At 45.8% G+C, this 23749-nt stretch overlaps 1 protein-coding gene across 1 annotated transcript; it reads right to left on the bottom strand.

Annotated features, from left to right (window-relative positions):
- Positions 1-2106: 2106 nt before the first annotated feature.
- On the bottom strand, positions 2107-23098 carry Rab10 (RAS oncogene family member Rab10). The gene is made up of 6 exons (XM_089552844.1): positions 22643-23098; positions 19676-19736; positions 16080-16308; positions 10162-10263; positions 6724-6808; positions 2107-3953 (listed from the first exon to the last, which is right to left on the bottom strand). Exons 1-5 carry the CDS (start codon positions 22767-22769, stop codon positions 6725-6727), a joined length of 603 nt encoding a protein of 200 aa, XP_089408970.1. The 5' UTR covers positions 22770-23098; the 3' UTR covers positions 2107-3953; position 6724.
- Positions 23099-23749: the final 651 nt, after the last annotated feature.

Raw genomic sequence — 23749 nt, forward strand, 5'->3', positions numbered from 1 at the left:
AGTTTTATTTTAAAGTAATATCATTTTATAGAGGCGAAGAGGTCTGGGCGCGTGAAATAGCCAAAAATTAGAGTTGCCAGATGCTTTTGGTATGTATAGATAGAGCAATGCTACTAGAACCAGAGGGACTTTCGGTCTTATTTTCGAAAAGTTAGTGGAAGATTGGGTTCATGGGGTTTAACGTCCCAAAGCTACTCAGGCCATGAGGGACGCCGTAGAAGCTAGTGGAAGAGAATACCAACACGTACTCAAGCTCGAACAGAGTTCACGCAATCAACCCAGGAGAACATGGAGCCGTGCAGGAGAAGGCGAAAATTGAAATGGAAAGGATGAAACTGAAGACTGAGCCAACGTTGGACTGAGCGGTGGGATGAAATTAATGCTGCCCAGCTCAACGTTACGTCAAGCTTAGACCTGAAATGCCTGAAAGTTCAGTAGCAGCTGCAACAAGATCCAACGGACCCGAAATTTTAAGTTCAATAAAGGATCATCATCATGGAGGACATTTTTTCCGGCGCTATTTGAGAACGCAATTTCTATAGTTTTTTTTTTTTTGATGAATACATTGGACTTCTGTGAGCTCGAAAATCACAAGTAGCTAATCTTCGCTCGTTAGGAACACGAGTTTATGCTCAGTTTATGGTCATCAAGTTTATGGCAGTGGTTGCAATATATGAAATACTAAAATCGGAGCATGGAAGTAGTGGAACCAGATCTTTGTCTTGATGTCAGAATAAACATCTGCTTCTGGAGGCGGAGGGATGTTGCACGTGCGTGTTTGTTGCTTCCAACACACTTGCGTGCGCATTCTACTCGCGAAACAAAACGTAAATGCAGTGAACGCTTTACTACGGCTACGTTTTCAATGCTCTGGTCCACACACACGTCTTGAACGGTCGGATGGCAGAGAGCGCAATCTTGTCATTATAATGAGATGTAGTTTGTCTAGTTGCCGCCAGACCGCACTGTATTATGAATCTAGTGTACAGTGAGGTGATAGGAGGGTAAGGCGGCTGTTCTTTCAACGAGCGACTGTTAGGAGGAAACCTGAGAGGTTTCTTGCGTACGTTTGGATGTCCGATCTTCCGAGGCCCGGACGTTCCCAGGCCAGAGCATGAACGCGGCGACTACCTGTTAATGAGTTAAGAAAAGTCGCCGTCAGGCCACTGTTCCTTACGAATTTTCAGGATCTCAGTACGGCCTTTCCATACCTGCGCATGTCACATCAGCAAGCGTCGTAAAGCTGCCGTCGTTCGCTGCTTTATCAGCTACTGTATGCCAGGGTAATGTGCTTAAGACTGTTGCAAACGAACCAGCACGTGCCTACAGGATCGTGGCGAAAACTATTCAGAGCGCCCCCGTTGGTGGAGTGCGATAACAACTTGCAAAACCCCTCAAGCTTCGAGGGGCTTCCATATAGCTTCATGACCCGAAGCGCGAAAGAACTCATTAGTGGACTTCCTAGCCCGCTCTTCTACATAGTTCTGAATGGGGGCTCACAATAAAGGTGCGGCATCCCTGGGAAGTTAAATAACGCCGCTTCATGAATATTTGTAAGAAATTTGAACTTCAGCATTTTCGCGCCTTTCCCTCTTCTCTCGCCACTTTTTTTCAGAAAGGTAGCTCCTCCGCTGACGAGCGGGAATTCCCCGGTAAAGAGAGGGGGGGGGGGGGGGGGGGGCTTCCAGACCCGCTGGAGCGACACTGCCGACGGACCACGGCCATGGTTGCTGTGCAACGCGTAAAAGAATCAAACCAATAGCAATCTCCTAACAGAATTACGCAGGAGCATGCGACGGCGGGAAAGGAGGGAGTGTATAACTTCGCTCATTTTCCTACGAGTGAACATAGTGATTGAGCAGGTGTACACTCTCCTGAGAAGGTGTTTCAGAGTCCCTTTAACAGTGAACTCCGTTTTAAAATTTAACTGCCCGCCATTAGGAGCAATGAGACTTGTTCCCTGGGTCAGAAAAAAAACCCCACACTCTGCCATCTAAATTACTTCAAACCAACATGTTTTCGACGGGCAACCAGTCATGGTCACTATCGACTACTCACCCATCGCTTCCTTCGCTCAAGCCAGCAATGCTCAGTTCAGTGCGAGCATTGCCCTTTCTAGAAGAACTGCAATTTATTCAACAAAAAGGAACGCTTATTGTACAGTAAAAAGAAGGGTTGCCTTACGGGGAAGTCACTCTTCAACAAAGAAGGCAATATGCGACACGTTGGCAGCAGGTTTGTATGAAAAATCGATGCAAAAGAAACAAGACTCCAGCGGCAAAATAACACCAAGAACACAACTCGCAAGCACAGGGAACAGCCGTGGGGGAAAGGAATAGAAAAACGAAACGGGAGAAACCAGCTTTGCATTGTGCAAGCGCTACTGGTGCTTGACAATAATAAAAAAACCAAAGCGAGACCACAAGGTTTATATAGCAAGCTAGGCAATGAGAAAAGGCTTGGGGGAAGTGACGCGAAAACAGGCGGGACACAAAATGAGTTCACTACACAGTCTTCACACGGTCGTGGGTTCCAAGTCCCGCACACGTCGTCGTCAACCACACTCCTCCTACGCTGCTGCGTCGGTCAGGCTGACGCGGCTCTCATTTTCGAAATATTTGTGTAAGAAGCGTTTTGTGAGAAAGAAAGAGTTCTGAACCGTGCGCACTCTTCTGCTGCAAATTAAAAAAAACTCACAAACAAGAGGGGGGGGGGGGGGTATGTGAAACAGTTCTCTCTCTTTCTCGACGATATAGGCAGGACAACCTGACTGGGAAAGAGATCACTTTAAAGGTTCTAAAAACAGGAGACTGCTCTGACTGAGAGAGGGAAGGACATGAAACTGAAAAGTGCAGCAGGTAGCAACTGCAGGAAGGGGTGCTCCTGTCCTTGACTGAGTGGCGTGCCGTAGTGACCTTGACGGTTTCTGTCAAGTCGCCAGACCACTTCCCGTTCACGTGACGCAAAGCCTCCCAGAAGCCGTCGCTGCTCTCCAGCACCTCTCGCACCACTCGCTGTGGATCCTGGCTTCGTGCCGTCGCTGTCACACCGGAGGAGCACAGTCAACGACAGCCGAACCTCGTTCCTCAGAGATTGTTGCACTGACCTTCTTCCAAGATTGTTGCACTGGCCTTCTTCCAAGATTGTTGCACTGGCCGAAGTGCATTTCTCAGAACAGGCGACATGCGCCGTTGAAAAAAACTCCGCGGCGTGCAACACTTTCACAGGGTGGCCTCGCGTGACAAAACACCAGGGTATGGAAGTAGCAGTAGCACAGTGACCATCTCCGCTCCATCTCTGTAAGCTCAGTTTCTCGGGAAAAGAAGCAAGAAAAAAAGGGGGGAGAAAAGGGAACAACAAATAGAAGAAACAACAAATAAAGCAAAAAAGCGAGGAAAGGGGGGCCAGGAAAAACAAAGCAGCTTGTGTGTAAAAACTGTGCACACGCATTTCCAGTCACATCATCATCATCATCCACTATCACAACATGGCCTGAAGAGGCCCGACAGGGCATAGATGCGAGGAGGAGGTCGGGAGAGAGCCAAGAGATCACTGCCGCCGCGCTCGTGGCGTCAAGAGAGAAGAGAGCCAGGTTCAGCTTTCCACAGCAGTGCAAGCGCGAAAGCGTGGTTGCTTCTTTTGGGGCCGAGATGCTACGGTACAGCTGGCTTCTATTTGCAGGCAGAAGTGGGCAGACAACACTGGGCCTGCTGGGCTTCCCCTACGCCGCATCTTTTTTTTTCTTCTTCTTTTCTCCCGCCTTTTCTTTTGTGTGTCTTTTGAAGTCTGCACTCCGCCGCCATCCAGGTCAAGTTTCCAGTCTCCCTGTGTCAAGTTGTCCCGCCGATGCGCACGTGTGTGTGTTACGCGTCTCGTGTCTTCTGTTCGTTCTCTTGCTCGTAGCGATAGTGGCCCTCCCTCTGTGCAGAATGGCGGCCGCAAATGGAACATTCCTGAAATGAGGGGAAAAAAGCACACACATGCATTTAAAATGCAGCTTTTGCCTGTGTATGCATACAGGCTCCTGGGAGTAAAGAGAAAGTGCTTGCCAGTGATATGGAGAGCTGTACTGCTACTACACTTAAAGAAACTAGAAAAAGCGAAACCAAAACCATGCGGTCGAGCAATTTTCTCAGTGCCGGGCCCCTCTGAATGTAGTCATTCCTACTGCTGCCTGACATAAAGGTACGTGGGCACCTTTCAGCCGTGATATTTCACATGACCTGAGATATTAGCTGGATCGCTCAACATGTTGCTCATACAGTGATTCCTTATCGGGAGCAGCTCCGATTTTACGACCACCTGACACCACAGATTTGCATGCACGCAAACCGAGAACAGGTTAGCAGTTGGAACCATCATGATTTCCTAATTAATGGGGGTTGAATTAATGAGGCATCACAGGATTTTGACATTTCTTCCGAACATTTTTTTCCTCTGTATTGCCACGTGTGTTGGAGATATAGTACTAACAGTCACCACTGTTGATAGCTAGGACTGAAACACCCGAAAGACGCGGGTTCGATCCCGGCCGCGGCGGTTGAATTTCTTTGGAGGAGAAATTCTAGAGGCCCGTGTACTGTGCGATGTCAGTGCACGTTAAAGAACCCCAGGTGGTCGAAATTTCCGGAGCCCTCCACTACGGTGTCTCTCATAGCCTTAGTCGCTTCGGGACGTTAAACCCCATAAACCAACCAACCAACTAAACCAACCTGAAACAAAGTGTGCAACACCACATTGCAGTGTGCCAAACAAAAACTAAAGCTGCTACAATCCGCACACAATATGCTTGGCTAATCTGCAACAAAAGAAACTCTAATGGACACTGACCACAGAAGAAAAACAGTTGTTTCGAATTCTGTGTGCAATCCTTGTTTGTTCACAATAAAACATTCTGGGAAAAGGCAGCTTATAGCCTTTTAGAATTTGTAGGAGTGGTCTGGCATAGGACTGGTCGAGATTCCCGCCATGTTTGGTTCAGGGTGCGGGCAGCTACCTGAATCCTTACAGACTAGCAATGAAGGCGTCCTGATGCATTTCTTTGTCACCACCAATGCTTCCTGCTACACTGTCTCATGCTCAGTTGTCTGCACATGCTCTGCGATAGCATTGGGCATTGTGTGTTTTCCTTTGCTCTTAGCAAGTGACTATTGTAAAGTTTTCAGTCGCACTATGCCTCTACTTGACCATAAAGTGTCCTGTTAAACGCCCATCTTACTGCAGCTTTATTAAGGGGGGACACTGGTCTTAGACCTATTTTTTGTATCTTTAGTCCAATCCTAATGAAACTGTACCACCTTGCTCAGTTTTTTATACTGATTTCAACTATGAAATTACCTTTCTAATAAATTAGTTGGTGCCCAAGATAATTTTAATTAGTCATCCATTAGTACCTCGGTGCAAAAAAAAAACTGCTCAATAAAAAATCATTTTTAATCCAGGGCCACATAGTATGGTGAGTAAAGAGTGCAATAATCAAAACCATTTTTCCATTTTACCCTCATTAGTAATTTTACAGCATTTGGAATATCAATGTTCAAGGTGTGCATGTAGTGTATCGATAAACTTTGTGAAATTATAAATTTTTGAAGCGCGTTTGAACAAACCTGCTTCGATTATTGTACACATTGTGCCTCCAGCTTCCCTTAGCAAACAGTATGGCATCTCTATCTGTCCTCGATGTTGAGATATCGACATGCTAAGACAGCCAATTGTCCGAAATTTTCATGCCATTAAATTGTCGGCTCCCGCATAAATTCAGCCCACACAATGATCTGGATTTAATATTATGGTCAAAATGTTGATTTCTTGAAGGAAAAAAATGGTACAGTTGGAGAATAATAGCTGTAGATTCCACAAATCTCATTTTTTTGAAAATCGATTTTTTTGGTCACTTTTTGGTCTCCGAGACCAGTGTCCCCCTTAAGGAGGGACGAGGGTCTTGAAAACTTGTTTTTTATTTTTCGACATAACTTGTTGAAACTTAGCACGCTGGTGTATCATCGAATGCTGATTTCAAATATACGTTTAGATTTCAAATATCTCACCTGGAAGAAAATTTATCGCAAAATAACATTCGAATTAGGCAATTTCTTACGGGCCTTTATAGTAACTTATCAGCTAAAGAATGATTTTTTAAGAATAAGTAAACATTTGCAAAGGCCCAAAGCACATGCTAAAGCTTTTTTTCCTTTAAACATGATATATGAGCAATTAGGCGAAGTGTGGGCTAATTACTGCCACATCATTTTTTCTTTCCAACTTTGTTGTTTATGTACGATCAACAAAATTAGTTTGTAGACATTCTGTTAGCTTTAGGATGTGCTTTGGGCCTTTGCAAATGTCTGCTTATTCTTTAAAAATGTTTATTTAACTGATAAATTACTAAAAAGGCCCGTAAGAAATGACCTAATTAGAATATTTTATTTTGCCATATATTTCCTTCCAGCTGAGATATTTGAAATCTAAATGCATATTTGAAATCAGCATTCAATGATACACCCAGGTGCTAAGTTTCAGAAAGATATGTTAACAAAAAAAAAAAATAGTTTTCAAGACCCTCATCCCCCCTTAATCTGACATGCTACCCTGCAGCAAAGAGAGCATTTGTGAGTTCTTGCAATAGAAACTCACGAGAACTCACGCAATAGAAACTAACGAGAACTCACCCCAACGAGAGCAAGGAATGCTTGTTCTACAAAAAAGCGAGGGAATGCTACTCACCCTAGCAACAATTCATCACTTTCTTTTCAGGAGGAAGCACCCTAAGTCTGTCTTGGTTCTCAGCCTGGTCCTTGCCCGCCATTTGCTGCACAGAAAAAAAAAAGAGAAGAACATTCATTTTCAGTGTCCACCATCGCACTCCGGCAGTGCTTCCACCAGACATAAAAGTAGTGGAAGTAAAAGGCGGATGCTCCGGAAAAGAAGGGTATAACATTTTGGAAATATGGTGCGAGATGTGAGATTAGCGGACCTTGCGTGGGAACAACACACCAATGTCATGCATGCATCGCGACAGAACTTGTCTTCATCAACTCTGTTGTATGCCAAAGCTACAGCTTGAATTGGGAGGCATTTCAACTGATGGGTAAAGATGAGTTTTGACCAACTGGGGCCTATTAACGGAAGCCCAAGTCTCACTGCATGGGTGTTTCAGATAGAACACTGCAACCCCACTGAAATGCAGCTTTCCCAACCAGGAATCGAACTGGCCAACTCATACTCCGCACCCGAAACCCGGAGCCATAAAGTTGCAACACCAGGTGAAAATAAAACACTGTACCAACACTATTATATTATTAAAAGGATCAGTAGAGAGAAAAACCATCTTAAGGTGCAAGGAGAGTTAAGAGACCTGAAAATATAATAGTGAAATATGACACGAGTGCATTTCTGGTCACACTACTGACTACAGAGGGTATCGATCCAGAGCAGTGACAGCACAATGCCAAACTGTTTAACAAAAAAAAAATGCTGCAATGTAAAGACAGTCACACAAGCATCCACATGCGAGCACTGAGACAGGGACACACACTACTAATATGCAAGGCCAGTCAACAGTGTGAAACCTGAGAAAGAGGCAAATTAAAATGCCTACACAAGGTCTTTTTGATAGCCAACTTCCATCACAGTTGTACATATGAGACAAGGCCTGCCATTACAAGAGGACCTGCTGTTCATGAGTGGAGCTAGCTCAGATAAAGCAATGATATCACAGTTACAGCAAACAAAGTGATGACAGCCTGCGCCACATCACACCCACAGTTATGCAAACACTAGAGTAATTGCAGTAGCTTTCGCACCGCCTGGTCAGAGTTCAGTCAGCATGCGTGAGCAACCGAACACAAAGCACATGAAACAAATATATCCAATACGCAGTCAGCAACTGAAGTTTACAGGATGTGTTTGCTCCTGAGGATGAAATTTCCTGTAGTACTTCCTCGTGGCTCAGCTGCCTCGTTCTGATACCAACGTGTGCCTAGCGTGCATGTCCCTGCAAAGTTTTCTCTTGCTCTTCCCTCATGCCTCCAGGCATTCCAATTTCAGGTTCATGTGACGATGCCAAAACGATTTTTAGTTTCCAGCAATGTGCCCCTTGTAAACTTTTGCTGTGAACTGCACAAGCTCAGTGCCCGTCATTACATGAACACTGCTAAAAGGGGCCACGTGGTCTACGAGAACCCATTCAATTCTAAGCTCTCCAAATTACTTTTGCAACAAGCTTGCCACTTCGGAAAGCTCCAACTGCCTACATTTTCCAACAAAACCACCCTGCAGGGTCACACAAAGATCGAAGTGATGTGGCACGACTGCGTAGTCACTGCCAATGCTTCTTTATAGTGCCCTCCTTTGACCAGCACAACAAATAACCCTTGTGAAACAACGGAGAGGCTTAAAAATGCAGCTGTGGAGAGAGTGTTTGAAAATAGCCACAGCTAACTAGGAAGAAAGACAAACAGCAAGTTGGACTTGAACACAAGCTACCCAAACAGTTGGAACGTTAGTCGCACCCATTTCAGGCTGCTTTTCTCACACTCTAGGAAGAAACTTGGTTTGAAAGAAAAGCTGGACTGCATGGACCCAGCCTGCCTAGGGGTTGTCCCCCTCTCAACTGTGGAAGAGGCGTCAAGCAGTGTTTCCCTTGTTTTGGGGGTTTAACGCCCCGAAGCAGCTAAGGCTACGAGGGACGCCGTAGTGAAGGGCTCGGGAAACTTCGACCACCTGGGGTTCTTTAACGTGCACTGACATCACACAGAACACGGGCCTCTAGAATTTCGCCTCCATCAAAATTCAGCCGCCGCGGCCGGGACTGAACCCGTGTCTTTCGGGTCGGCCGCCGAGCACCATAACCACTGAGCCACCGCGGCGGCACTAGTTTTTTTAACGGCAAACTGAACTGGCCTACCTACAGTAGTGTTCTCTGCTCGCAGTGGAGGACATGCATTCCACTGGTTGTTATGCAGCAACACTTTCCAACACAGTATTGTACTTTGCTCACATCTCTTCTGAAGTAGCCAGGCTCAGTTTCCCTGTTTCTAGCATGGTTTGCAGAATCGCCAGGCAACCCTGGGAATTTGTTTACACTGCTGATATGGCACTGTCAAATGAAATACATCCATTTGGGGAGCAAATAAGTCCCTCAAAAAAAAAGCACCAGCAGCATCTGTGACAAAAGCTACGCATCCTACAGAATGATTATTCAATGAATGCTTCCTGAACCACTTCACAAACAGCTGAAAACCATCAGTTATATCAAACCCACATTGCTCAAATATACAGACAAATAAACATGCACATAGGAGCAGACATGGTCATTCCCAAAGTTCAGTCTCTTTTGTTGGCACAATGGTTGGTTTGGCCCAATGTACTGCACGTCGGGAGTTAACTGCAGGATACACCCGCCCTATAACACCATGAAGCTCCACTGAAACAAAATGCAGTTGGCAGATAACTCAGCCCAACTTTCGGAGATTGCTGTGAACGAGAAGTTTTGCTGGGTTTTGCATGCATTTCCACACGTTAGCAAGTTTCACATGCATTTAGTTGACTGATGCTGTTTCAACATCTTCAAATCAACAAGGAGAACTTGCCGTAATAATGCGAAACAGACTGCGCAAGCAACGACAACACCCCTCTCATATGTGGGTACAATTCCAGAATATCAACGCTTCTGACGGCCTGACGTCTGGCTGGCATTATGTGAACCCACCCACAAATCCACGTCGGTTCGGTTGTTCCGGGAAATGAATGCTCCTGAAAAATGTTAGCTCCAGAAATCTGAGCTGGCCCACACAGCCAAAACTTTACTTTGCTCGAGCAGTCAGCAATACCTTCCACCTACCGCAGCTGCTCCTTGCATGCTTTGTATCAATTGTCATTGAATTAAAACACTCCATATGTTCGATAGCCCCTAACACACTCTTGGCCGCCCTTTATGTGATTCTTGCAACCCTTTCCATGGTTCAAGTAACAAGCATTCCATTCATGTTACCATGTATGGAAGGATGCCACCACCTTCAGCTGAAAGCAATGCAGGCAATGTTCTTCAATGTACCACAAAAAAGGACGCAATGTGGTGCTGCACAAGTGAATGAAAAATTGCAACAGCGAATCCAACACTGATAAATAAATGAGCAGCCAAAGACCAGCCACGATGCGTACCTTATTTAAGATGGCTTCAGCAAGCTCTGTGAAGGCCCGCTCAATGTTGACGTTCGTCTTCGCACTCGTCTCCATGAAACGAATATTGTGGTCTATCGCAACCTGGAGAGAAAAAGAAACGCCCGCATATAGGACCACAAGCAAGGGACGATGATCCACGTGCAGAGAGCCTTACTCTCCATTTTTGTTATAGAACACTAACTACACTGACATACTTGACACAAGGCCCCTGAAAAGGGGTGTTTGAGGTTGGCTACATTTCATTAAGTAGAGCACAGGCCTCTGAGCAGTCATGCCATGTACGAGACCTCAAAAGCAACCCGCTAGAGTTAGATCAGCTTTCACAAAATGCATTAAAAAAACCTCTTGCTGGAGGATATTTATTTGTATTTTTTTTGTGTGCATACCAAAACTTTATTGAGAGCCCGTTTCAGAGCCCCGTTAATCTGAACTGACAACTGTGTCCACCCATTCTGCTTATGGCAAGAGAAAAGAGAACAGTAAAGGTATCCAACGGCAATCTCATTTCACAACGCATGAAGCTAATCTACTGCGCTCTGGAGCATTTGATTAGACAGTCGTATGTGAACTCAACTGTGGTATAAAACCAGCGCGGCTTGGCAGTTTTTGGCAATAGGTTCAGAAAAATAAGACAGCCACCCTGATGACACACTCAACATTCAATCTTCAAAACTTGACTGATGCTTTATAGTGCATATGCTGCTCTACTCGGAACACATGGCTACAATCCCCGTACAACCAGAGAAAAGAGGGCCCAGATCCAGCTAACAAACAGCTACGTCTTTCGGGTACTGCAAGAATGATTACACAAAAGTGCAGTAAGCCTCAATCACAAGTAGAACAGCAGAGAACCATCCACAAGCTACTCCTGTCCAGATCCGTTCACGCAGTGACATGACGATCCAGCTGCAAAGCTTCACTCGTGAGGCAGCAAACTGATGGGGGGAGGGAAGGGTGAGGATGGAGATGGCGGTAAATGGCACATCGCCAGCTGTGCTAGCCCTGACCTGCCCCTCTGCCTGAATGCAGCACTGGCCTCAACGTGTGCCAAGAGAAACAAGCTAACCAACTCCGACGTGGAGGTAAGCTTAGCTCCTACCTTACTGCGGCAATTCAGATCGCTCAATTTGAATGAATGCATGAAATGGCCCATTTTGCACAGTCCGGGCCGCTTCTGGACAAGCAACGCTGTCCAGTATGTCACATAACAATTGCACTTCAGTTTCGGATTCAGTCTTTTTGGCAGCCACGTTGAGGCAGTATGAAACACGTCAATGAGGAATGATCGGGGCGAGCATGGTGTCTGAGGTGAAGTACGCATTTCACATCAACCCTGCTATGCAACGGCAGTGTTCTCGCGATTCCACAGCATCGACAATTGACTCTGTAGACGCAAGTGACAGCTTTTCGTGAAAAAATGACTATTTGCCTGGTTTTAGTTCGAACAGAGGTGACTGCTCCCTCCTGACTGAACAATCAGCAAGTGCCCGTCTGTAACCATCATATTCACCGCTGTCGAGGTGACTGCTTTTCGAGCCTCTCTGAAGGTACCGGAACATTCTCAATGATTCCAATGCCACGAGCAGTGTAGTGGATTGAGTTTTCTCCAAGAGGATCTAAGGTGGACCTCTGCACTCCACTGCACAGTAGCCCAAAGCACTCTGTGTGAAAACTGATTTTTCTTTTGTACCAATCAGAAAGTTTAGCACGAAGAGTTTTGTGACTATGGACAGTTGCTCGCTTCCGACATAGTAACGCATACCTGCCAACGCCAAAATTCAAAAAATCTCACGGGGTGAGGGGTGCAGATGTCCAACACTACGTGTTTGCTTCCAGGGGGTAGAACTTGCTGATTTGAAGAGTGACTTTGCCGAACAAGACTTTGTTCACGTCACAAAACTTCTCGCAGCAGGTTTTTTGACAAAAATCCTCCGAAGTGGTAGCTCATCCCCAACTGAAGTTCTTCGGCGTCAAGTTCTGCCTCAGTGGCTTCCGGTGCCATTTTTTTTCCTTCCCCACAAGCTTCGTGTCGAGCGAGGCAGAAGCTGCAGTGAGCCTTCAAAAATAATTTGTTCACAAGATTCCCAGGTCGCCCCGACAACTCATCACCCGTGATCGCTGCTGTCTCCACTCCGCGTTCCAACTTGTGCGAGAGATCCCATGAGTTGCAGAGTACCCGTGTATAACCTCACTGGTTTCAACAACGCTCGTCTTTAGCAGTGAAGACTGCACTGCAAGCCATGCATTGCACCATTCCTTTCATCCAATATGAGGACGCCGACTATTTAGGGCAGCCCCATGCGCTTCGAGCTGAATGCTACCTGCCTGCCTTTCACTTTCTTGCAAAGAGTCTCGACCATCAAGAGGAAATTGAGTGAACAGCCCGAAGACGCCATAAAAGTTGATTTGGTTTATTTAGGTTTGGTTTATTGGGGTTTAACGTCCCAAAGCGACTCAGGCTATGAGGGACGCCGTAGTGAAGGGCTCCGGAAATTTCGACCACCTGGGGTTCTTTCATGTGCACTGACATCGCACAGTACACGGGCCTCTAGAATTTCGCCTTCATCGAAATTCGGCCGCCGTGGCCGGGATCAAACCCGCGTCTTTTGGGTCAGCAGCCGAGCACCGTAACCACTGAGCCACCGTGGCGGGGCCCATAAAAGTTGACAAACACACTAAATCAAGAGGAAAATTTACTAGGGATGCTCCTATACCGCAGGATCACCGCCAGAAATACACCGTTTATTTTGAAAAACTAAACTTTTGGACTTCGCTGCTTCAAAAAAAAAGTCACAAATGTGCGTTAGCCACTCAGGAAAGCTGGCGGCTCGTCTTAAAAGCATGAATGAGTCCGAATGTTGAAAGTCCGAAAAATTTGTCGGCCAGTGTGGTGGCTGAAGTTATGCAGGTTGGGCCGACGACAAGCACGAGCTAAAGTCGGACTCAACTCAAGAACGAAGCCGTCATTGACCCATTATTATGACCAGCCTCAACTTCACGGATAATCGCTGGAGTGACACTGGAAGGGGTGGCACATGAAAGGGGATCAGCCACGACTTCATCGAATAAACCAGGGTGTCATGAAAATCAGTGCACGCCATTGACTGGAAGGGCTTCATTTGAGAGACAACCATTTCTTTCCCGAGTTATCGGACTAGACCAAATATGGCTTACCTATACTGCAGGCAGCATTTTTTGGGAGAGGGATAAACAATTCTAAACAATGTTGAGGACAATTTTCAGGAGAAATAAGACCGTGTTCATACAATAGGTAGGGTCTGTCGAAAGTCTGGAGAAGTCAGCAGTCATGATAACGCATAAAATGTGTACTCTAGATTTTTGTTCTATTTTCTGACAATATATTTATTCGATAATATTGCTGAATTTTTGTGAGAGTCCCAATTTTGGCAATGAAACGTTTTTTTTTCTGTTCATGAGCAATACATACGCTGTTTTTTTTTCTTCAAGTCATTAAAAAGAGCTCTATTAGCTACACTACCATGCACTACTAACGGAGAATTTTTAAATTGATAAGTGAATGAATTTATACATGCCACACTGAAATTACCCGTTTTCCCATGGACTACACACTCAATGGGTGCAGTTTTTCCCCACCATTGCGATTTTCAAAGCAAATGCAGGATGTCCAGATGCAGAATCAAATGCCATGATTATGGCGCTAACAATTACAGCAACCTTTTGAGATATAAGGAAACCAGCGCACAACTGCTTTCAATATCCCAACGAACTCTAAAATGGAATGTCACAAGCCCATCGCAAGTGTTTTTCTCCCATGTGTGCTTAGCACACAAGCCTATCAACCCAAATTAAAACTATAATGCAGAAATCCAAACCACGTGATCACCATTTCGCACCTTGAACTGAAACTGCCATTTCCAAACCCAAGGAACATGTTATAGAGAACACTACATAGAAAGATTCAACTACAGCATAGATACATGGTAGCCGATCAGCTTCAATGCATACTTCAGAGTCCTGTGCTCTTCCCAACTGGCTATGCTGCATGTCAGCAACTGGGCTCTGCAAATGACATTCCTTCTTCCCCTTTTACAATAAAGGGACGAACCTAATACCCGTGCCAAAAAAGAAATGGCAGTAAATGCTTAAGGCCTTAAGTTTGTTAATGCCATTATTTTCGGAGTTGGTGCTACACGTCCACATTTAATGCCATTATCGAAAGTGACGATGACGATAACGCTTTGCAAGGCAGTCAAAAGTTTCATCTTAATATGAACAGTGCTAATGAGCACAATATATGGGAAATGTTGTTCAAACGTAATGTAAAAATTATTTTCCATAAAATACACCTGTTCTTGATTTACTACAAGTCGAAAGAGTAGCCATAAACTTGCATGTTCGCACACAAGTCAAGAGTACCTGACAAAAAGACCGGTTAAAATGGTGCTCTTCGCATTGAAAACGCAGCATATACAGATGTTTCATCTGACAAAGTTACGGATTAACCATTTGCTACTGGTTAGGAAGTTGTTACTCATGCTTTTCTGCGTGTGAAATGGGAACGAGAGTACGCATTGCACGGGTGAATGAGTTGTGGTGAACTCAGTAGGTCGCGAATGGCAGTAAGGCTAATGCCATTAAATTTAAGTGTGTGGCACCGCACGGATGCCATTAAAACTTAAGGCAGTAGGCACTTAATGACATTAAATCTGGCCGCGTGGCACGGGTATAAGTCATGTCTATGTTGCGCCCACCTGCATCTTTCGTGTATAGAGACGACAGCGCCTAGGACATAGCATCGCGCCAAAATAGCTACCGACACGATGGAGTAATGTGTGACCAATGTATTCAGCATGGTGTTTTTATCTGCTATTACAATTTTTTTTCTCATGAAGTGGCCTCATACTAAGACAGTTTCTTATGCGCAGATCCCAAAGGCTAGGCTGTTCACTCTGAGAAGCAGAGACAATGCAGACCTTTTGCTTTGAAGTCAGCGGCAAGAAAAATTCTGAATCTCATTTCCTCAGCAATAAATTCACCTTTCGCTGACAGACAAACAACAACACAGCCAGCAAGAGCAACAGAATCAATTTTCACTAAGAACAGAAGTTGGATGGAGTGGTCTCCAGTGTTCCTTTGAAAAATGCGAAGAAAAACGGCACCGAAAAAAAAAAAAAAAAGGCATGGGATGAGACCCCAATGCCTTTCCATGTTTTCGAACCATCAATGTGTCTCTCTGCAAAACATTAAAATCCCGCAACTATATTGCAAACATCAACGCGTGCCCCTACTGTTCAACCCTTGTCCATGTTTTAAGGCGAAAGCTTTTAATGCTGTCATCCATTAACAAAGCATGTCACATGCGTTTAACTCGGGAGCTAAAAAAGATAGATGAAAACGAATGGTTCCTTTAAGTAGAGGAGGAAAACATGAACCTAGAAGCCAAGTTTGATGACTGTAGACTAATTACTTAATTATAGGCAAAAATGTTGAAACTGTGTTGAAACAGCGTGTTCTTCAATATAGCCACAAGACCGGCCACATCAATATAGCCACATCCACCAGAAGTCGTCATGGCATAGTGAATATTGTCACAGAATGGTCAGAGAAACGTCCGATTTGTGTCAGATTAGATGAAAAAATGTGCAATTAAGTGTAACAAACACTTTAGATCCCCGAAAGATGTATAATTTGGGTATCGATATAGCCACGGGACCGGTGTGACGTCTCATCCACCGGAAGTCGTCACGGCATAGTAGTGTTCTCGGCTTTCGCCGCTCAACACTTTAGTTGCCAAGTGTCCTTGCGATATTTCCAGCATTGCTGTACCCTTCCTTTGGATGCAATGTGCACACACAATACAACACCCGTTCGTATGAATGGCAAGAGTGGCCGGTGAATAAAAAAGCGGGACGCACCGCCTCTCCCCGCTCGCGCGAGATGAGCCGCTTGTCCTCCATGTCGCACTTGTTGCCCAGGATCATCTTTTCGACGTCCTCGTTGGCGTGCTCGTCGATGTACCGCAGCCACTTGGCGATGTTGTCGAAGCTCTTGGTGTTGGTGATGTCGTACACCAGCATGATGCCCATCGCACCCCGGTAGTACGAGGTGGTGATGGTGTGGAACCGCTCCTGGCCCGCCGTGTCCCTGCGTGCATCATACAGTCGAGGCCGGCTCGGCAAAGGCACATCCGACAATGCGGAGGAAATTTAACAGCTCCGCAACCCTGGAATGCCGGTGCGTCAACGGTTTGCGACTTTTACCCCTGTCAAGCGCACAAGTGCGCTTCGGCATCACGAGTGACACTTTGGGCTACGCGGTGCTAAACGGGAAGGCAAAGTGCACTCGTAGTAAAAAAAATTGGCGCCAGAAAATGAACGGAATTTTTGAAGACATCGATGGAAAAGAAAAAGGACTCATAATAATTGATTGCTTAACATGATAGCGCAAATAAAACCAGGTTCAACAGTTTTTAACGATAAAAAAAATAGAAATAGAAGAAAAGCCAAGACCAGCCAAGACCATCCAGAATTGCGGCAACAAACAAGATGGCAACGGGCAGCGATGTTGAATCTAATCTCGCTCCTTCGTTTTCTTGCTTCTCCTGTAGCTATAATGACCTAATTTCTTTCTAAAAACAGTGCTATAGCATGTAAATATAAAGTTGTAAGTACTTTTTATGCACTATACATATTGTGCCTTTGAGCTCGCTGCTGGCGAGGCTACGCACTCAGCCCTCAAAGTGTGTTCTGCGAACGCACTCCGACATGAGTGCACTTATGTTACGCCGTTTAGCTGTGCCAGAGTACACTTTTAGCAAGTGATACTCTTCGAAAGTGCGCTTTATTTTGCGCGTTTGACAGGGGCATTTCATTGCACCGGCGCAACACTATGGCCTGAACTGTGTTTATCATCACGTAAGGCCCGGCATAATTGTTGCTATCTGGGGTTCCTTTAGTGAGCACCAAACACTCAGTACACAGGTTTGACTACCACTCCACCAGCTCCGTTCTCTCATGGGCTTGTATTTCGTAAGCTTAAGCGTGCACTAAATGGACACGCTCAAATGGCGATGGCCTAAACTCAGCGTGTCCTCTTACTAAAAGAAAAAAAATGAAACTACCATTACCAGCTCGTGAGATCCCGAATTCCCATCACTTTCATACCAAGCCCAAGCTGCCTGTTCCTGCGCTCGAGCGCTACAACTCTAACACACCTTAACATGAATCGCAAGCACATATAACGCAAGTTTTGTAACATTCACTTTATCCCTACAATTATCGATGCAATGGCAAGTGCATGCTCCGTTATGATTTAGCACAAAAGATGGGTCGGCCAGCTCTTCTCACACTGCACTCACTTCCATGTTCTGGGTTCCAGCCAATCAGCATGGACTAAAGTAGACACAGCCATAGTATGGGCCATGAATGGCCAACCAAGGATGCCATATTGCAACTGTAGAGGTCATCGGATTGGCTCCACGGCTCCACAAATCAAACACTTCGGCATGGTTATTGCAACACAGAATAAAGGCAAGTTCGGAGATTTACAGTGAGGTTTCCTGCAGTTTCTGCAAATCCTCACTCCTTAAAAAACCATTGAACAATGCGCCTTTCTCTGCTTTTCAGAATTACGAACACGTACAGGCGCGGACAAAAGTAAACGGGGCATGCAACTGTCTTGGAATATTTTTCACGCGTCACCTAACTGAAATTTTCAGCAGTGGTACGAGCATGCTGGTAGAGGAGGTTGGTGGGCTTTCTTGTAGACAAACAACGCTTCTTCATTACCAATGGACAAAGCGTGATTGCACTTCGAACGCTATAGCGTGTTCCGTTTACTTAAGGCCGCGCCTGTACTTTCAATAACCCTAGTGAATACGATTTAGCCACCATGGTTCAACTGAAAACAGGATTTTTTTTTTCCGCCTCTAGTCTCAGCAAGATGGCTTGTTAGATGCACCTTTTTTCAAACTGAGCGATATCATGGGTTTAAACGGACGACACTTCATTCGTTGCAAACTGCAGAATTGGGCACCAATAAAAGCTTAAAGCAGAAAGGTGTACCGTGCCCACTGATACTGGTTTTAGATTAATGCTTACCCTGTCAACTAACCACTGGGCGAACTTGTGGCTGTGCATCGTCAAGGAAAACGGAAGAAAGCACAAGAAACGATTATGTAATTTTTAATCGATAGCATTCCAATCTTTTTAAAGGCCACGATAACTAGTCAATCACAGCCAGAGTAGTTGGGTGCCCACAGTAGTGGACCCAGTGTCGATACCAGCCAGCAAAAATGGTTTGAGTCCTAATGGTTCTAACAAACACAACCGTCCTGACTGACCAGTATGAAAGACAACACAAATGGATTGTGCAACACAAGCGTGGACTTCAGCCCTAATATTTCATATATACTTCATATTTCTAACATGAACTATGCCTGATATTCCATATTTCAATAGTTGCTAATAGGGCTTGTAAAACACACCCTTAAAGCTCTTGATAACAATAACTAGGACACAAACAAAACCCTAAAAAAAACCCCCAGGAAATGCGACAGAAGCCTGCACATGGTAATGTCAGCAGGAGAGTTTTTGGTAGTGTCATAAAATGACAGTGGCGCTGATCACCCTCTGTGTAAGTCACCGAACACTAACTTTAAGGGGGTATGTGTGCAACGCATCACACCTTCCTTCACATTACTAGTGCTCCCTTGCACCCCCCCCCTCCCCCCCTCAGACATTCGAAATTATGCTGTATCGCACGAACAATGTCGCACGGGCAATTCCTCAACATCACGCGACAAGTACAATTCGCCGTGTGAAACTGCTGGGATAGTGTTCCCCAAAAACTACACCAAGCCTAGGTTTCGCAAAGATTGTTAACAAAACTTTCACAGCACTAACAAAAAAAAAAAGGCAGCTTACAATGCAGAACATATCATGCATGTGAAATCGATGTAAAGTAAACTGTACTATACTACTAGAACTGGAGCTCGCAAAAGCAAATTTGGAAAATGGCTCCTCACAGCTAGAATGTCTTTCCAGTTTTAAAATAAAGGCAGCCCTGCCAGTGTGCCCACGTCTAGCTCCTTTTTTCATGCATACATCAGCCAATTCTACAGCCAACAGTTTTTGCGAAAGTTTTTTCAGCTCTTTATACCACTAGCCTTGGCTCCTGGCAGCTTTCCATTTGACACTTCATACGAGTAAATTTTACACTAAAAACTACGAAATGCGACCATTCCGGATAGACTAAGAATAAAGCAGTGTACAGATATCTGCAGTTCTTATAGACACACAATCATTGTAGTTGCTGAACTATGCCAAACGCTGCACCTGAAGCAAGCAAGCAATACGCAGACAACGTAAACTACTTTATGGCCACAAAATGGCACTGAATACTACAAAACACACACATGAGCAGCCCTAATCTTCCCGCAGAAAAGCCAGAACAGACAGAAATGCCAGCAAAGTTTGCACGAATGGCACAATGACTGCTGAAATATTCTCACCATATCTGGAGCTTGATTTTCTTGCCCTTCAGTTCGATGGTTTTGATCTTGAAGTCGATCCCTGAACAAAATGAGAGAGTTGAAAACAAATGAGCGTGGTAAATATTCAGGGACATTACACGGGGACCACATTGGAGCAACACTTTTCAGACAGATTTCTACACAAACAAATGGCACCAGATTCAATACCACTACCTTTTGGAGCCATTTTTTCAGGCTGCAAGACTTTTTTGTTTTCTATGAACTCAATTTTTTACTGTTGCCACCCATACTTAAATGCTGTTTCAGTATCCTCCCAAGGCATATGAAGGTCAATGAAATCACAGGCAGAGCAGCCATATAAGGTAGCTTTTTGCCATAAAAATGCTCTTCCCCAACCACTTTTAGAACCTGCATTGCTATCCACCCAGTACGGTGAAAGCTGTCTCGTTCCACTCTTCAAGGGCTCTCAAAAAAAGGTGAGGGTCGGGGTGAGCATAACGTTTGGTGGTGGCAGAAAATTATAAGCAGATCCCTGTGCATTTCAACAGGCGGTAAAGCGAATTCAAGCGCTCGCTAGAACTTGTGTAAAAATCTGTCCAACACACAAGTATAACCATCACTTGAGCAACGAAAGCTCTAATTTGGCTCTGTGTATAGAAAAGCGCTTAAATTTCTCCGTATGGGGCATTTCGCAACACACAGCTAAAAGTTAAAAGTGCAACAAAAGGCATGAAAATAATAAACATCAGAAAAAAAACAAACATCGCCGACAATTCAGACTGGACGTCCCAGGACGCTGTCCGAGGCGGTTGAAACGAGTGTCACAGATGGACATTGCACTCCGCTTGGAACATAAATTACACGATCCCAAACAACTGTGCAGAAGTTGAGCAGAGAAATGACCTCAACATTGTAGCGTTTACGAAACAGCAACAATCTACTGATTTGTTCCCTATTGCATTGAGCTTGAGCAAGAAGGCATTTGCAAGGGACAGACTGCAGCTGACATCAAGGCACACTGCAAGCCACAGCAGATTCCTGAGCACGCTGCACGACTTATCTCGAGATTTATGCAGCTATGGAGGCTCAAAAGAGAAGACCACATGACTAAAAACAGAACATCCTTCGGTGCATGATGTATAATGCGGTCCTATAGCCCCTCGAATAACTGCTGATCTCAGCTTTTGCCACTATTTTATACTTGTTAATGACAGAGGTCACACTGCTTACAGTGACAACCTCTGAATGCATCTTTCCCAGTAGCATTTTTCTTACTAAATTTTGCTAGTATGATGGAAGGCTTTTACAGAATTTTTCGCAAATAGGCCAACCGCAGAAATGAAAGCCCATACTATGTTCACTCATGAGGCCTGCTTCGCTCCTGACAGTGGCCATTAAAGAGGGCAGGTATGCCCAGATACAAGAAGATGTGGAAACCTTCCATGTCGCAGTTTCATGGCCACAGAGACCCACGTATGTTGCTTACACAAACGACAGGCTAGTATTCCACTGAAAGCAAGTTCTAAATTCCCAATACGCGACAGCTTAGGTATAAGGCAATGAAGGCTGGAAGAATTCTGAATCTTGAAATATAAGGTATGCCGTTCTAAACAATGCTATGTTAAGCACCTCGGAGATACGCAGCGCTTGAACCAAGCGATGCATACAAATATGGCAGTAAGGCATGTTGGGTCGAAGACTTTAGTACCACAGAATCAAGTGGCCTTATCAAGGTCAACTACGACAGTGAACTAAATGACCAGGTATTACAGGAGCGTAAGAGAACAGCAGTAGTTATTGTTCTTTAGAATGCTCAGACATACGACTCCCTGCTTGAGTTTTTAACAAGCTGGGACACATTTCCTGGTCCACGTACACCCTTCATGCAAGGAATCATTAAACTACAGGACTGGCGCTGGTAAACGTCCCCTCCACTCCAAACGCAGTAAAATAGTAATAATCTATACGCCTGGTTTCCGGACTACTGAACAGCTGCTCACGCCGGCTGGCCGCACATGAATGGCATTTTACTACGACTCGCATTTTAGGCGCTCTCCGAAGCGACCACGAAAGTGCAGCACATGAACAAAAACAAAACAAAAAAATAAAACGACAGAAGCAGTTCCCTAACAAACCAGTGGCTCTACCTAGCAACCAAACAACGCGTCAAGGCAGGCGGCCGCAACACGTCAGCGCCAGACAGGTAGGCGGGCGCCCCACCCCCCTCCTCGAAAGTTCTTTAACCCCGCGTCGGTGCAGAAAAAAAAAATAGAAGCACAAATAAACAAGAAGAAGTGGCAGTGGCCGAGGTTAACAGAGTGGCCACGAAAGCACTCTTGCTGTTTATTTTTCTTTTTCGGCCAATGCTCCGTCAAGTGTCCTTTCCAGCGCTGGTCGAACGCCTGGCTGATTCGGTTCGCCAGGTAGGTAGTCGGACACAGCTCACTTAGCAAAACACAAAGATGACACGTTCTAACGCGACAAAAGGAAAAGGGCCTCTTGAGGAACTGCTACTGTCGCCGCTATTCTGTTCTTGCTTCGCCGGACTTTTTCTGTGTGGGCTCCGAGACGACTGTCGCGTCGAAATAAGGCGGCAGGTATTCATTTTTCAACGCGTAACGACGGACCTCAGCGGTTCCAGTTCGTCACAGCATGACGTTCTCCTAAACTTGTGAGGCGGCAGACAAACGCGGTTAGGCGCGGATTAGCGAACGGACCAGCTACGTACGAGAGGGGACCTTGACGGAAGGTCGTCTCGAAATCTCAGTCGCTCACGGGAGCGGCTCGCTGCCGTCTCTCTCACCGGTTTGCCATCGGAAAGGAACGAGCTGGTAGCCGGGGGAAATCGTTATCACGCGCCCGCAACCGGCGACGACGAACCAACAAACAGAAAAAAACTTGTGGTACCCCGCCCGGTCCGATTCCGAAGACGAGACGGAGAGAGGGCAGAACGCTAGGCATAGAAAGAAAAAAAAAGCGACTTACCTATGGTGGAGATAAATGTGGTGTGAAATGCGTCGTCCGAGAACCTAAAGAGAATGCACGTCTTGCCGACTCCCGAGTCGCCGATGAGGAGCAGTTTGAAGAGCAGGTCGTAGGTTTTCTTGGCCATAACGTCAAAGTGTACCCCCCGCTCCCTTCACAATGGCCGACACGCAGGGGCACAGAAAACGCCTCAGCTCGGGCGATCACGTCGGCTCGGAGGAAACAACGGACGGCTGGCTTATCTCCAGGAGTGGTGGCGTCGTCGTTGCCGGTCGGAGAAACGCTGTTCGGGCAGTTCCAGTCTCGAAGATCGGGCACCCGCGGCTAACAACACAAGCGAGTCATCGGCTTTGCACCGTTCAACAGCCTCCCTTTTTTTTCCAGGCCTAACCAAGCGCTCGCTCTGCGCACGGAGAGTTCGCCGCTACGAGCGCTCGGTGACGTCACGACGGCGCCGCGTGGAGCGGATATCCGGTAGGGCTGGGGCGCTTTCTCGAGTGTCGTGCGCCTGGTTTTGCTTTTGAGTTCGAGCAGATTTTGTTTTCTTATTTGAGACAGCGTGTGCGCCGAGACTGTCGCGTTGGAGATCAAAGCGACGTCAGCATGAACGCATTTGAAAACAGCGGGACGCGTTCGCGGCGCCGTACCAGACTGGCGAGTGCTGGCGGCCGCTCAAATCGAATGCATTGAGTGCGTTCGCAAATTTGTTTTTAAGTAATTGCGCGTCGGTAAGTGCATTCGCGGTTTGCCCTCTGAGTGTCATTTTGAACATGTGTCGTCAAAGGCTCGGAGAGGCGCGGGAGCTTTTCTTTTGTGTTTGTGCGAGTTTGCCGCCGCTCGAAAAGGAGCATGTGACGTCCAAAAGGCGGATCGTTATTTTCCCATAGAGTGACTGAGGTTATTGCGCTCAGATAATGCGTAGTGAGTCAGTTTCGGAACGAAGTGCGTACGTCTTCTCTGACAACGCACTCCGTTTATCGCGTTCGTCACGGGCGCTTGCGCGCGCTGCGCAATACTTGAAGACGCGTATGATATGGCAGGGTGGCCGCGCGTCTACATCTGACTCGTGCTAGAATATTTTCGCCATGACGCCATGCGTGTCGGACG

Source organism: Amblyomma mixtum, chromosome 7 (assembly GCF_055824585.1).
Source record: "Amblyomma mixtum isolate Tamu chromosome 7, ASM5582458v1, whole genome shotgun sequence".
NCBI lineage: Eukaryota > Metazoa > Arthropoda > Arachnida > Ixodida > Ixodidae > Amblyomma > Amblyomma mixtum.